The 15,000-nt window shown below is 42.1% G+C and overlaps 1 protein-coding gene across 1 annotated transcript in view; it reads left to right on the forward strand.

Annotated features, from left to right (window-relative positions):
- LOC133659647 (collagen alpha-1(XIV) chain-like) overlaps window positions 1–110 on the forward strand; it is a 324,062-nt gene extending 323,952 nt beyond the window's left edge. The window contains exons 40-41 of the mRNA XM_062062231.1: window positions 1–7; window positions 72–110. The exon at window positions 1–7 is cut by the window's left edge and continues 47 nt beyond it. Coding sequence (XP_061918215.1) covers window positions 1–7; window positions 72–110 — 46 coding nt within the window. The remainder of the gene's footprint in view (window positions 8–71) is intronic.
- The last annotated feature ends 14,890 nt before the right edge of the window (window positions 111–15,000 follow it).

Here is a 15,000-nt window from a genome sequence, read left to right on the forward strand (position 1 = left end):
CCCAACGGTAAGATTACTTTCCAAAAAAAAACGTTGCAAGAATAAGACAGACGTGAAATGTGACATTGTAGAAATACACACTTTTTTCTAGTCTTCCCGACAACCAATAATCCCAATGCTCTCAACGCTCTGGTTTGATCATGATGGAATGAACCCAGCAGAAGTGGGTCAGAATAAAACCCACCGTGTGTGTGTGTGTGTGTGTGTGTGTGTGTGTGTGTGTGTGTGTGTGTGTGTGTGTGTGTGTGTGTGTGTGTGTGTGGGTGGGTGGGTGGGTGGGTGGGTGGGTGTGTGTGCGTGCGTGTGTGTGTGCCTGCGTGTGTGTGAAGAATACAAATGACTTTCCCATGAATAATCGCTGTCATGCCAGCAGCCTGTAGACACATACTGTAGCAACAAGCCGTGATGCTGTAGTAACGCTTCAACTCATGTTTGGTTCCCTTCTTTAAGGTTGTGTTTTTTAATCTTTTATTTGCTCTGGTGAAACTGCCTTGCGACAGTTTTTGGTCCATCAGCTTGAGTGGTTCGTGTCAGCCACTTATTTTATCTTAATTTGTTTGAGGAAATGTTTTGATCGATCAATCATAATGTATTTATATAGCCTGTAATCAGAAGTGCCCTAAAGGCCTACTGAAATTAAATGTTCTTATTTAAACGGGGATAGCAGGTCCATTTTATGTGTCATACTTGATAATTTTGCGATATTGCCATATTTTTGCTGAAAGGATTTAGTAGAGAACATCGACGATAAAGTTCGCAACTTTTGGTCGCTGATAAAAAAGCCTTGCCTGTACCGGAAGTAGCGTGACGTCACAGGTTGTGGAGCGCCTCACATCTGCACATTGTTTACAATCATTCCCACCAGCAGCGAGAGCAATTCGGACCGAGAAAGCGACGATTAACCCATTAATTTGAGCGAGGATGAAAGATTTGTGGATGAGGAAAGTGAGAGTGAAGGATTAGAGGGCAGTGGAAGCAATTCAGATAGGGAAGATACTGTGGGTGGGACCTGATATTCAGCTGGGAATGACTAAAACAGTAAATAAACACAAGACATATATATACTCTATTAGCCACAACACAACCAGGCTTATATTTAATATGCCACAAATGAATCCCACATAACAAACACCTCCCCCCTCCCGTCCATATAACCCGCCAATACAACTCAAACACCCGCACAACACACAGCCCAAAGTACCGTTCACCTCCGTAAAGTTCATACAGCACATATATTTCCCCAAAGTTACATACGTTACATGCACATAGCGGCACGCACGTACGGGCAAGCGATCAAATGTTTGGTAGCCAAAGCTGTACTCACGGTAGCGCGTCTGCTATCCAACTCAAAGTCCTCCTGGTTGTGTTGCTGTAGCCAGCCGCTAATACACCGATCCCACCTACAGCTTTCTTCTTTGCTGTCTTCATTGTTCATTAAACAAATTGCAAAAGATTCACCAACACAGATGTCCAGAATACTGTGGAATTTTGCGATGAAAACAGACAACTTAATAGCTGGCCACAATGGTGTCGCAATACTTCCGCACAATCCGTGACGTCACACGCAAACGTCATCATACCGAGACGTTTTCAGCAGAACATTTTGCGGGAAATTTAAAATTGCACTTTAGTAATCTAACCCGGCCGTATTGGCATGTGTTGCAATGTTAAGATTTCATCATTGATATATAAACTATCAGACTGCGTGTTCGGTAGTAGTGGGTTTCAGTAGGCCTTTAAAGGGCTTCACAAACCACAACATCCCGACATTATAACGATTATGTTTAACTATTATAAATCTGTCGAATAAAGTTCTTAGCTAAAGTAAAAAACCCAAAAGTATACTTTTTCGTCTTACTACAGGGGTGTTCAAAGTGTGGCCAAGGGGCCAATTGCAGTCCACAGCTTGGGTTTTGTAGGCCCGCAGTATATTGTCGAAATAAAATCAAACAAAACAGAACAACAGTAAATCTGAAAAAGTGTAATTTAAGGAGAAAAACCTGAAAATGTGATACCAATAATGGGGATGAAACAATATAAAACATTCATATCGCAATCATTGTGGCCATAATTATCATGCTGGGCTCAAAAAACTAAAATAACCAGACCCGCTGTTAGATAGCCCACTATTTTGTATTTTCTTATGTTTCTTATGCTTCACTGATAAGAATGGGCTGGTAGACTTTGTGACATCATACTCTGTTCAGCGTTCCTTGAACACATCGTAAGAACATCTTCATGTCGTATTACTCCAAGTATATATCGATCACTGTGTTCTGAGAGAGCACAGCTTGTAGATTCAATGTACACAATTTATAATCTTAATTGTTCAGACAGAAATGTGTTTATACAAGTTCAGATTGTGGCATGTAATTTCTTAAAGAGGAAATACATTAATGTCTCTTGTATTCATGTTAGCATTAAAGCTAGCGAGCTGGCCCCAGTCCGTTTGTGAGTTTATCTAAGTGCGGCTGTAAATCACAGTTATTCCATCATTTTTATTTAAAACAGTAATACTAACCATCAAGAGTTTTACTGCTGTTATCATTAACACTGTTTATTGTTACATACATAGCTAATAATAGTACACTTTTTCACCTTTAACACAAAGCTGACACAATGTTTTGTCTTTAAAATTAAACATATATAATGTTGGTTTTTTTGTGTGGGTTTTTTTAATAACAAACTAAAAAAATATCAAAATGGCCCACGCATGCTTTGGCTTTTTACTGTGTGACCCTTGGTGGAAAAAGTTTGAACAGCTTACTAGATAAAACACTCTTTTCTTTGAAACTCTTTGAAACAATTTCCACGTCCATTGTTTATTTATGTTCCCGAGCTAGTGTTATCTGTTACTGTGCTGCCAGAGAAAATTAAATATTAATCTAGTGTGAACAGACCCATAAGCAGTGCTAATCAATTTGACTTGTAATTTAATTTGTGGCAGACAGACATTAATTCAAAGTAAAGTCACTGGCTGACACCTTTACCGAATTGCAACCAGAGAGTGCTGACTTTGAATATCATATTTTATCTTATGGATTTAACAAGATCATACAATGTCTCAATGCAGTGCTTCTTAAATATTGGGGTGGGGCCCCTGGGAGGGTGCAATGAGGTGTCAGGGGGCTATGAGAGACAAGGAAACTTCCAGTATTAGTGTCTTATTTCATGCTTCAACAATTTACAAACCTCCAGTTAGCTAATTCCAGTGCTCAAATGAATCAACAGGCGGACCAAGAAATATGAGAAAGTATAAATAGCTCTTGTGTCACTTATGAATAATGTGCGGCGCGCAAGACATCACAAATTTAACAAGAAGATTGGGCCTGTTTTGGCCTAAATTTAGTTTACTGTGATTTGAATTGGAGTGATCTTGTCAGCCTCTTGTTTGCGAAGATAAAATCAATGCCCATGAGTTTCACTTGCTAGGGACCTCAGCACTGCATCAATTTATATGACCCAATCCAAACAACTTTTCCTACTAATGGTGTAAATTAACTATAACCAACAAATAAAGTCAACACACGGTCGCACATAACACACCTACTGCTCATTAAACTTTGTGGTGAAGCGCTATATATCATTTAAAATTACTCAAATATAAATTCACTACAGTGCTTGATGGATGATATACAAAACACTCTCTCCACACGTGTTTGGCACATTTTAGCTGCTTGATATTTCTGGTTGATTTCAAAACTTAGAGGAGGTGTTCAGGGAAGTAAACAAGGTAGGAGTCGAACTTTTCACATACTCTTAATATTCAATGTTATAACGTTTGTGTCTGATGTGGGGGCGGAGGGGTTAAAGTTGACGTTAAGTGTTGTTTAGTCTGTTACAGCTTGCTTTAGTTAATGTAAACTAAAGTGTTATTTTGGTACAAAAGATTGTTGTTACGTCACAATCAACGCTCTGCTGTGCATCATCATGTGCTTTATTATGCATGTGTGTGTATGTGCGCGCACACACACATCCATATAACAGCGTACTGGGGGTTACCCTCGAAAATATGGCTTTACCGCAGGTTGTACTGTATTCTTACATGTTTGGCAAACTTCCCTCTTAAGTTTGAATTTGGCATGAGAATAATATGCAGACTTATAATATTGCAAAACTTAAAGCACACAACAGCTGTGTAAACGGGATCACAGATCACTTTAAGAAAAGCACACATAATAAATAATAATTGAAAAAAACCTTATGTTAATGTAGTGATTTTGATACCAAATTTATTTAGATGCTCATGTAATTACATTACACATATATTTAATATCTATATAAGTACACTAACCTCAGAGCTGTATATATGCTGTATATACATTGGGTGTATGTATGTATTTATTTCATATATTAATATATGTAAACATACAGTTGTGCTCATAAGTTTACAGAAGTGTTCAAACGCTGATTAAGAAGTGGAAAATGAGGAATTCAGGTAGACCAGCAAAGATTTCAGCCACAACTGCCAGGAAAATTGTTCGAGATGCAAAGAAAAATCCATAAGTAACTTCAGCTGAAATGGAAGACTATCTGAAAAATTGAGGTGTGGCTGTTTCAAGATGCACAATAAGGAGGCACTTGAAGAAAAATGGGATGCATGGTCGAGTGGCCAGAAGAAAGCCATCGCTCCAAATTACTTTGTTCCAGAAGTTTTGAGACTTGTCTCTGTGCTGTTTGGCGTAATGTAAGCGGGATACTTTGTGACATTTGCGCAGAAATGTCTTTCTTCTGGCGACTCGACCATGCAGCCCATTTTTCTTCAAGTGCCTCCTTATTGTGCATTTTGAAACAGGCACACCACAATTTTTCAGATACTCCTGTATTTCAGCTGAAGTTATTTGTGGATTTTTCTTTGCATCTCAAACAATTTTCCTGGCAGTTGTGGCTGAAATCTTTGCTGGTCTCTACCTGAATCCCTCATTTTCTTCTTCTAAATCAGCGTTTGAACACTGCTGATTGGCATTCTCAATTCCTTGGATATCTTTTTATACCCTTATACCCCTTTCCTGTTTTATGCAGTTCAATTACCTTTTCTCGCAGATCCTTTGACAATTCTTTTGCCTTCCCCATGACTCAGAATCCAGAAACATCTGTGCAGCCCTGGATGAAAGATGCAATGGGCTGTCAAAAGCTCAGAAACTCACTGACCTTTTATACACACACATTAATTACAAACAAACATGTCACAGGTAATGATTGGAACCTTGATTAGCCATTCAAACCTGTTTGTGTCAACTTTTGTGCATGTTATCAGATCAAAGTCACTGGGGTATGTCAACTTTTGATCAGGGTCATTTGGGTACTTTCTTGTGTCATTTTGATTTATAAAGAGTAAACACAGTTGTTTGCCAATAAATAGCTTCACACAACCATTAAGCATGAGTGGAAGAAAGGTTTTTGTGTTATCATTCATATTCTCTGAAGAATGGCCAAGAAATCATAAATTCTCCCAGGGTATGTAAACTTATGAGCACAACTGTATATACAGTATGTATAGGCTATATATATGTGTGTGTATATACACTGTATATATTGTTACTTTACATGCAGTTGGCTTTCGGCACCCGGCCAAAATTCTTTAGCCCAATGTGGCCTCTGAGTCAAAAAGTTTGGACACCAGTGGTGCATATCTTTTTGTTTGGACTACAACTGCCGCTAGGAAAAATAAAAACTTCTATCATTAATGGAGATATTTACTAATGTTTCTGGTTGGTCACACATCGAGGAAAATCTCAAATGACTTGTTTGGAACAAAGCAAAAGTGTTTTAAAAAATGTATACTCCACGATTCTAGTTCACATTTTGTTATGGTATGGTATGGTATCCTCTTTTTGTGGTGAAAATGAAATGTGTTAGCGTCCCGTAAAAGGTAGACGCTGGGGGAGGATGTGCAAAAAAAAAGTTGATTTCAGACTGGACTCCTATTGAGGGTGGCCCAGTCTGTAGTGAGAAAAAACGCCATAGCAAAGCACATATACAGTACCAGTGACGTGCGGTGAGGTTCATGACTGGTGAGGCACTGACTTCATCACAGTCAGATTTACAAACATATTAACCCTAAAGAGTATCTTATTCACCATGTGGTTGGCAGCAGTTAACGGGTTATGTTTAAAAGCTCATACCAGCATTCTTTACACATACAAACTGTAGCACACAAAAAAGCACATTTAATAAAAAAAACATTATTATGGTCTTACCTTTCTTGCTGGACATCCACACAGCCAGCCTTTGCGTGTGTACCACGCCGTTTGAAAAGAACGGGTCTTCTGTCCCGAAGTCTGAAGCAAACCTTATAGCTCCGGCGTTGGTCTACCTTTAATTATTACCTCCTGCTTCGATTGAAAGTCCAGTTTGGAAGACTGTTTTATTTTACATATGTAATCCTCCATGTTTTTAATAAAAGTTCAGGCGAGAGGAAAAAATAAACGATCGCTGCACTTGACTTGCTAACTGTTGCTTGTTCTCACTTCTTCTGCGGCCGAGGAATGATCTCTGGGATCACTACAGCCCTCTACCACTAGGAGGCCGGATTACTGCGAGCCTCAGCCAGTGCATTTTTTGCAGCCGTTTTATGATTGCCCAGCACAAGAAATACGTGTTACACATACAGTTGTTGACAAAATACACTGTACATTATATACCTCAGCTAACTAAACTATGCCATAGTATAGTTAGCTGATATAATTCATATAGCAATACGGTCTCACTGCACAGCAGGCCAGCAGATAGCCGAGTCATTGCGCAATCCATGTTGAGGCACAACTGGCTGGTGACTCACCGCAAGTATTTGAACGGCAAATGTGAAAATTCAGCGATTTTGAATAAAAATTATCTAAAACTGGTGAAGTTAAATGGAAAATAACTTTAGTATAATCACTGGATACATATAACAATTTAATTAATTTTTTTTTCTTTTTACATTTTTTTTCTTTCCATTATGGCACGTGAGGCCCCACCTCACCTGCCTCTACTTGCTGCACGTCACTGTACAGTACATATTACGAAACTTACAGTCAGTCAGTCCAACAAAGTTCAACAGCAACAGTTGTGTGTCCATGAAAGACAGGGGAGGAGTTTGTTGCGTCTTCACTGCACTGTCCTCTGGGAGAGTCTCGTAGCAACGACCTTGTCACGTCGCTTGCAGCCAGGGGAAAATAATACAGATTAGAATGTTCGTGTTTGAGCGAGTGAAAATACATTTAAACTTTCACTCCTAATTGTCTATATTTCTGGTCCTCAAATTCATCATTCTTCACAATGAGAGCAGCCGGCGTCCCCCAAATGTCGCCAAAGATTGGCACATAGTCCAAAATCGCAAAAGTCTGAGTGCCCGCAATTCTGTTTGCATCCTCCAATTATTTGTGGCAGCTTTAGGGTACTTTGAACAGCTGCCAGCATCTTCCAAGTTGTCGAAACACCAGAGCAACGCGTACTCCAATCAGCAGATGTCCTGTTATCACAGTTCTAAATAGGTAGATATCTTCAGCATCGTGGACTGAAAGGGCTGCCAGACACGAAGCACTCCTCTTCTCCCAAGAGTCCACAATCATTCTGTCAAGACAGGCAGGTTCCCGCGAACCCGAGATCTTGTCAATTTCGTTAAGAGGAAAATTGATCAATTCCATTGTTTAGATTTTAGAAAGCAGTGCAAAAAGAGGCAACAAGAAAGTTAAGACAAAACAAAAAAGTAAAAAGTGGAGATAAGGCAGAGGGAAATGAAGTGTCCGCCTTCGATGAGTGCCAGTGGGGGGAAAAAAAACTCAAAATACACAAAAACTGGTACCAACAGGCAAGAAAGGTGGGTTTTACATAAAATTACCCATTTAATCCAGGCAGGGTGTAACAAAAGCTCTGTATTTTACCTCAATATAATAACGTTTGCAGTTTGTTTTTTTTAAGTTAAAAGTCAAATCTGTTTCATTAATTAGCTTGTACTATTCAGGGAAGACCTGATGAAAATGTTGAGATCTAAAACCAGATTTAGCAGCAGCCTGTGTGAAAACAAGCTGATGCTTTCCTTCCAAGAGGAAGATTTCACAGACTACAAAACACTTCTGTCATTTACTTTCCTCGCCACACGGGCCAAATTGTTCCAATCAGCAGCTCCTTTTGACAATCAGCGGTGCTGTCAGATTGACGCATTGACCGAGCTTCAGCACACACTGTGACGAGGTGCACCATTTCCACTGCTTCCCTTTTTGTGGTCTTTTAAAGTCTGCTCGCATCCTCTATTACTACGTGTGCAACACATTTGGTACCTTGAAAAAAAGCAGGAATCAGTGTGTGTGTACCTCAATGGAAGACTATTGAAGCTTCCAGGGCCGTGTTGCAACTTGCAATATTGGAGATGTCTAATACTGTACATCAATTACGTCTCTCCCTTTTTTTCCCTCATACTTTTGTCAAAATCTATCCCCCATGTGTGGATGCTGTAAATACTGCCAGCCATCAGCATCTCCTCACCTCTGTGTCAATACCGGAAACAAATAGGCAGCTGCAATGAACAGAAAATTGTGTGTCTGGGCATCGCTCATTGTTATTGCTTACTTCGATTTTGTATATCTATGTGTTGTTTTATCAATTGTTTGTATGAGGCATGAAAATACTTGAGTTCTCCATCTCCTTTCTCACATTATTCATAAAGCCGTGTGGTGTTTTAACCTTCAATCTTAAAAATCCATAAACAATACATTTCTTAAACCATGACATGATATATTTAATGTGGATGTATTTTACGATGCCTTTTAAAAAGAAAACCAACATTTTGTATAAAAAACATTACAATAGAACAGGGGTGGGCAATTAATTTTTACCGGGGGCCGCATGAGCAATCCGAGCACTGCTGGAGGGCCACATGACAATATTTCAATTAAATTCTGCTCAAATAATTTTTGATATACCGTAAGATAAATAATAATAATAATAATAATAATAATAATAATAATAATAATAATAATAATAATTTCATTTAACCTAACTTAACTTTATACAAAAGCAGATTGCTTTTGATGGTTTTATTTTTAACACTGTCTTGCACAACATTTCCTGATGTATAATACAATGCAAACATGTCAATTTCTGTCACTTTATCCTGCATCCTCATTAAAAGTCCAACATTTTTCCCCGTCAGATTTGGACAACCATCTGTTGTCACACCTGCCAGCTTGTCCCATTTCAGTCCTAACATGTCCAAACACGCATTTACCTCTGTGAACAAGTCATTACCTGTGGTTGTCTCTTTAATTGACTGCATGGCTGCCAGCTACTCCGCGATTTCAAAGTCTGAAATTATCCCACGTAAGAAGATGAGCAGCTGGGCGGTGTCACGTACATCGCAGCTCTCATCCAAAGCCAGCGAAAAACAGTCAAAGTCGGCCGTTCTGTTTTTCAGCTGAAGCTCCAAGTTACCAGCGATGGTCTCAACCCGCCTCATTACAGTGCGTCGGGAGAGTGACACGTTCTCAAATGCGCCCCTCTTCTCCGGGCATATCAGCGCAACAGAGTCCAAAAAGCACTCCTTAATAAACTCCCCGTCAGAAAACGCCTTACTTTTTCTGGCGATTTTGTGAGAAATGACGAAACTTGTCCTGACAGCTGCATCTCTGGGGGTGTGAAATTTGGCAAAAAGTCCTTGTTGGGTTTGCAGTTTTACCGTCAACGCATCAGCGTCCCTTGTGCGCGCTTCATCAGTCAGATTCCGGTATTTTTCCTCGTGCTTCGTCATGTAGTGGCGATTCAAATGATATTCTTTAAACACAGCAACCTGTGTACCACAAATTAAGCACACGGCTTTACCTTTAATTTCTGTAAAGAAATACTTGGCAGTCCATGTCTTGTTGAAAACACGGCATTCGTCATCAACTTTTCTCTTTTTAGCGTCTCGGGGGTAATCGGGCATCACTTGTCGCTGTGGACCTTCACTCACAGGTTACACACGGACATATGCCCATAAATAACACTTTTCAAAATAAAAGCAGCACAATTGTATTGCACGCACGACATAGATGTTTTTTTAAATGTATTTTGTAATTTGTGATTGCCGCTGTTCACATTCATTCACAATCGCGCACGAGCATAGTCCACACGGAAGTAATACAAATAACGCTTTTCAAAACAAAAGCAGCACCGTTGTATTGCACACACGACATAGATACTTTTTAAAATGTATTTTGTAATTTATGATTGGCCTCACCCAGGCCTGACAGGGACGCACGGGCCGCAGAATGCTCAGGTCTGCAATAGAATGTACTACTAACAATTACAGACATGTTATGAAGTAGTGTAATAATAATGTACAGCATTTATTTACCTTGGAGAGCAGACTTCTACAGCATCTCCTTCTTGCTTCTTCTCAGTCAAATACACCATCAGCAGCTTTTCCGTATGTTCATGGATAAATGTCTGCCGTTTAGACATTAAAGTAGTGTTTTTGGCTGGTGTTAGACTCATTCTGCTTCAGTATGGTGCATACTAGCAGTGATACGCCCAAATTACATCGCCAAGTTGGCGACACATTCAGTCATGTTTTTGTTGATTTCTTTCTTTAATTTAATTATCTTCCACTTCTTTTTCTCAGCACTGTCCTTCACACTCACTTCCTTTGATTCAATGTTTAGAAAACAAAGTTATGTTGATCTCTAGCTATAAGCTAATGCTAGCGAGTAAAAACAGGTGTTATGCCTGGATCTTACATGGTTCACTGTGAGATTTGGTACACCAACTATTGGCGGGGATGTCTGTACCTTGCAACTTGCTTGCAACTTAAAGAGGAACTGCACTTTTTGGGGAATTTTGCTTATCGTTCACAATCCTTATGAGAGACAAGAACACTTTTTTTTTTTTTGCATTCTAATTTGTAATAATCCATTGTTCGAGGTGGCTAACAATGCAGCTAATGGGAGAAATTCATTCTGCCTTTAAGTCACTTCAAAATTGCATCCAAAAACAGCCAACAATACTTCAGTAACCTGCATAATAACCAGGCTGTAGCGGCATTGTGATTGTAAGAGCAAACACTGAGGTACTAGAGATGCGCGGATAGGCAATTATCTCATCCGCAACCGCATCACAAAAGTCGTCATCCACCCGCCATCCACCCGAACTAACATTTTATCAAAACCACGACCGCCCGCCACCCGCCACCCACCCGTTGTTATATATCTAATATAGACGATGCAAGGCATTCCTGTTAAAGAAAGGAGACTGATCCAATGCAGCAGAGACATTCAATGCGTGCCACGCATTAATATCTCTTGGCCACGCATTAGAGGCTAAGAGATATTAATGCCTGATAATATTATTTATCATTATTATAATGTTATTGTCATTTCCATTAAGAAAGTGTTGACTATTATTGTTGTTTTTTTTCCCTGGTCTTTAGTATTCCCTTTTTTAGTTTGTCGCGTACCACGTTTGCAGCCGGCGTTGCAATCGTTTTATTTTTTTCTTCTTCTTCTGTTGTGTTGTGTTGTGGTGTGCTGTGTCACGCCAAATTTATTCCCCCTACAAAAACCTTCCCCCCACCCCCATTTACTTCCGTGGTCATGTTTCCTCTTACGTCATTGACAGCGATCGATAGCACTTCGGCTTTGACTGCCCGTCGCTGGAAGGATACTTCTTCTTTGACAGCTGCTGGAATCTGAAGAAATAGATTATTGTTTTTTTCGCGTGCGGGTTAAGGACCCCCGGCAACTTTGTGACATTATTGGACGCAGCCCCGGAAGTAAATGGGGGGAAGGCTTTTGTAGGGGGGAAGAAATTTGGCGTGACAGCTGCAGCAGTGGCTGATGAATAGTTGCCTGTTTCATAGAGTGCTGCTTGTTTTTCGTATGTGGGTAACAACATTTAACTATGTATTTTTTTTTTCTGAATTGGTTCAATCGCCACCCGCCCGAATCTATTTAAAATCTATTTTTTTCGTCATGCATCCGCCCGACCCGCGGATTATCTGCGGACTCCGAGGTTGTGTCCGCAAACCGCGCATCTCTATGAGGTACTGTTTATCTAGCCTAGTAACACATCACCTTGCGACGGTATGCCACAGTATTAGCCGTAAGATAGCTTCTGCGTCAGCCGCTGGATTTGGCTTTTGAGTTTGTAATGCACAATACAATACGATAGGTCACCAAACTGTACAAAGTGAAAAACATGAACAATAATATTACAGTATCTGTAAAATTATAGCCCACATTTCATGTTTTGTTTGTACACAGCTAGCTCAATGATGTATATAGTTGTAATAACAAGCATGGTGTGCTGTATGTATCATGATCGATATTATAATGACTCACTCGATGGACAGTTGTCTCGGTCAGGCTGGTCGGGGACGTTTTTTTCCAGTTGATTGTGAATATGCACTCCATTTCTGTCGACATAGCTTGGCTCCAAGCTCCACATTTACGGCGTCAAGCCACTCCGGTCCTGACTCTCTCGGCTTTTGTCTGCTCCAACATTTTGCCCTGTGCTCAAGCTCGCTCAGCTTCGATAACCAGTAGTTCATCTTCCGTAAACTCAGGTTAAAAAAGATAAGGTTGTTGAATTCTCAAAGATAGTCATCTTTGTCGTCTATTACGAAGTCTGCCATGATTAGAACATGCACGCGTTTGTTGCCGGAAGTACAAACTATGTTGCTATGGGCACTAAAATAAATGCGCTGTTATGTACCGGGCAAAGGGAAGGAGGCGACACCAAGGCAGGACTGCGGTTTACTAGGTTTATTGAAAACCTTGTTGAGTGTGTGGGGTGTGTATGCTACCACAAGTGAATGAGTGCGGACGATTTGTAGAATTAACAATGTAAGTTTTACCAAGGGTTGTTGTCGGTGCGTGTTGTTTGAATCTTTCGTGGAATCCAAGGGGCAAGGCGAAGAGGTAGTCAGCAGGGAGGCAAGCAGTCGGAGGCTGGAGAGAGGCAACGATTTCCGAGTCCAAGCAGAGGTCAAGGGTCGAGGGAAGCAAGCAGAGATCCAGGTGGAGGTCGTGAGGCAGGACACGATCACAGGCAGCAGGGAAGACACTGTGGAAGACACAAGGGACATCAAACACGGGAACGAGGAAGAGCACAAAGAAGGCGAGCAAGGAACGAGGGAGTGGTGCCAGACGTGATGCTTACTGTGAAAGATTGGCTACGTTCTGGCAAAGATCTCTTGGGTCTGCTGGCTTTTATGCCGCTCCCTCTCATCAGGTCCAGGTGTGCTGATTCGCAATTGTTTGCAGCTTTGTTGTTGCGTGGGCGTGCCGGGGAGCATCAGGATTGGCACGGTAGAAATCCTCTAAAAGAGAGGGATCGGCAAGGTAGGAGGCTGGCACCCAAGATCTGTCCTCCGGTCCAAATCCCTCCCAGTCGACCAGATAAACGAGCCCCCTACCTTGTCGACGGACCCTAAGGATTTCCTTGACCGTCCAAACCTGGTCTCCGTTTTCCAGAAACCTAGAGGGAGGGGGGGCAGGGACAGGAGGGGGCAGAGCGCTCTCCGCTACCGGTTTGATCTGGGACACGTGTACCACAGAGTGTCTCTTGACTGAGGGTGGGAGAGCCAGCTTGACAGATACGGGGTTAATGATGGAGATGATGGGGAATGGACCTACATAGCGTGGAGCTAACTTTTTAGACGGTACCTGGAGATTAAGGTCCTTAGCTAGTAACAAAACTCGCTGTCCCGGCCGATAGGATGGAGCCGGGACGCGATGACAGTTGGCGTTGCGGCACATCTTCTCAGAAGCCCTCTCCAAGGCTGCTCGAGCGGCTCTCCACACCCTCTGGCACTTCCTGATATGGGCTTTAGTCGAGGGAACAGCTATCTTCTGCTCTTGTTGAGGAAACAAGGGGGGTTGATAGCCCAATGAGCATTCAAATGGTGACATACCGGTAGCGGAGCTCTTCAAGGAGTTGTATGAATACTCCACCCAAGGAAGGAACTTGCTCCAGGATGTGGGTTGTTTATTGACGACGCAGCGAAAAAATGGTCTCCAGGCTCTGGTTCGCCCTCTCTGCTTGCCCGTTGCTCTGGGGGTGGTATCCCGAAGTGAGACTGACCGAGGCCCCAATCCCCCTACAGAAGGCTCTCCAGACTTGTGAAGAAAACTGGGGGCCCCGGTCAGAGACGATGTCTACCGGGATACCATGCAGTTTGATGACGTGCAGAGTGAGAAGGTCAGCCGTCTCCAAAGCAGAAGGTAGTTTGCACAGCGGGATGAAGTGGGCTGCCTTGGAGAAGCGATCCACAATGGTCAAAATGGTAGTGTTACCTCTGGATGCTGGGAATCCCGTGATGAAGTCCAGAGCGATGTGTGACCAAGGGCGGGCAGGGATGGGAAGCGGGTGAAGGAGACCAGCCGGAGGTCTGTGTGAGGCCTTACTGCGGGCACAAGTAGAACAGGCTGCGATGAACTCACGTGTATCTTTGGCCATGAATGGCCACCAGAAGCGTCTTCGCAGAAGTGACAGGGATTGTTGAAAGCCTGGATGGCACGAGAACAGACTAGAGTGGCCCCAATCCAGGACTCTGGATCGCAGTTCCCGATGGACAAAAAGTCTGTTGGGTGGTCCACCCCCAGGTCCTGGATTGGAGTGTAGTGCAGATTTGACAAGTTCCTCCACTTTCCAGGTAACCATCCCCACGATGCGAGAGGGAGGAAGAATGGGAACGTCCACCGACGGCCCGGAAGGTTCCTCAATAAAAAGTCTGGAGAGAGCATCCGCCTTCGCGTTCTTTGACCCGGATCTGAAAGACAGCAAGTAGTCGAATCGAGAAAAAAATTGTTGCCATCTTGCCTGTCGATTGTTCAGCCTCTTGGCAGAGCGGATTTGGAGGAGATTGCTGTGGTCAGTCAGGATTTGGAACTGGTGTCGGGCTCCCTCAAGCCAATGTCTCCATTCGGCAAGAGCCTCGTGGACCGCCAACAACTCCCTATTCCCAGCGTCGTAGTTCCGCTCTGCCAGGGACAGTCGTCTGCAAAAGAAGACACAGGGGTGAATCAGGTTATCAATTCTTGAGCG

Source organism: Entelurus aequoreus, linkage group LG11 (assembly GCF_033978785.1).
Source record: "Entelurus aequoreus isolate RoL-2023_Sb linkage group LG11, RoL_Eaeq_v1.1, whole genome shotgun sequence".
Classification (NCBI taxonomy): Eukaryota; Metazoa; Chordata; class Actinopteri; order Syngnathiformes; family Syngnathidae; genus Entelurus; species Entelurus aequoreus.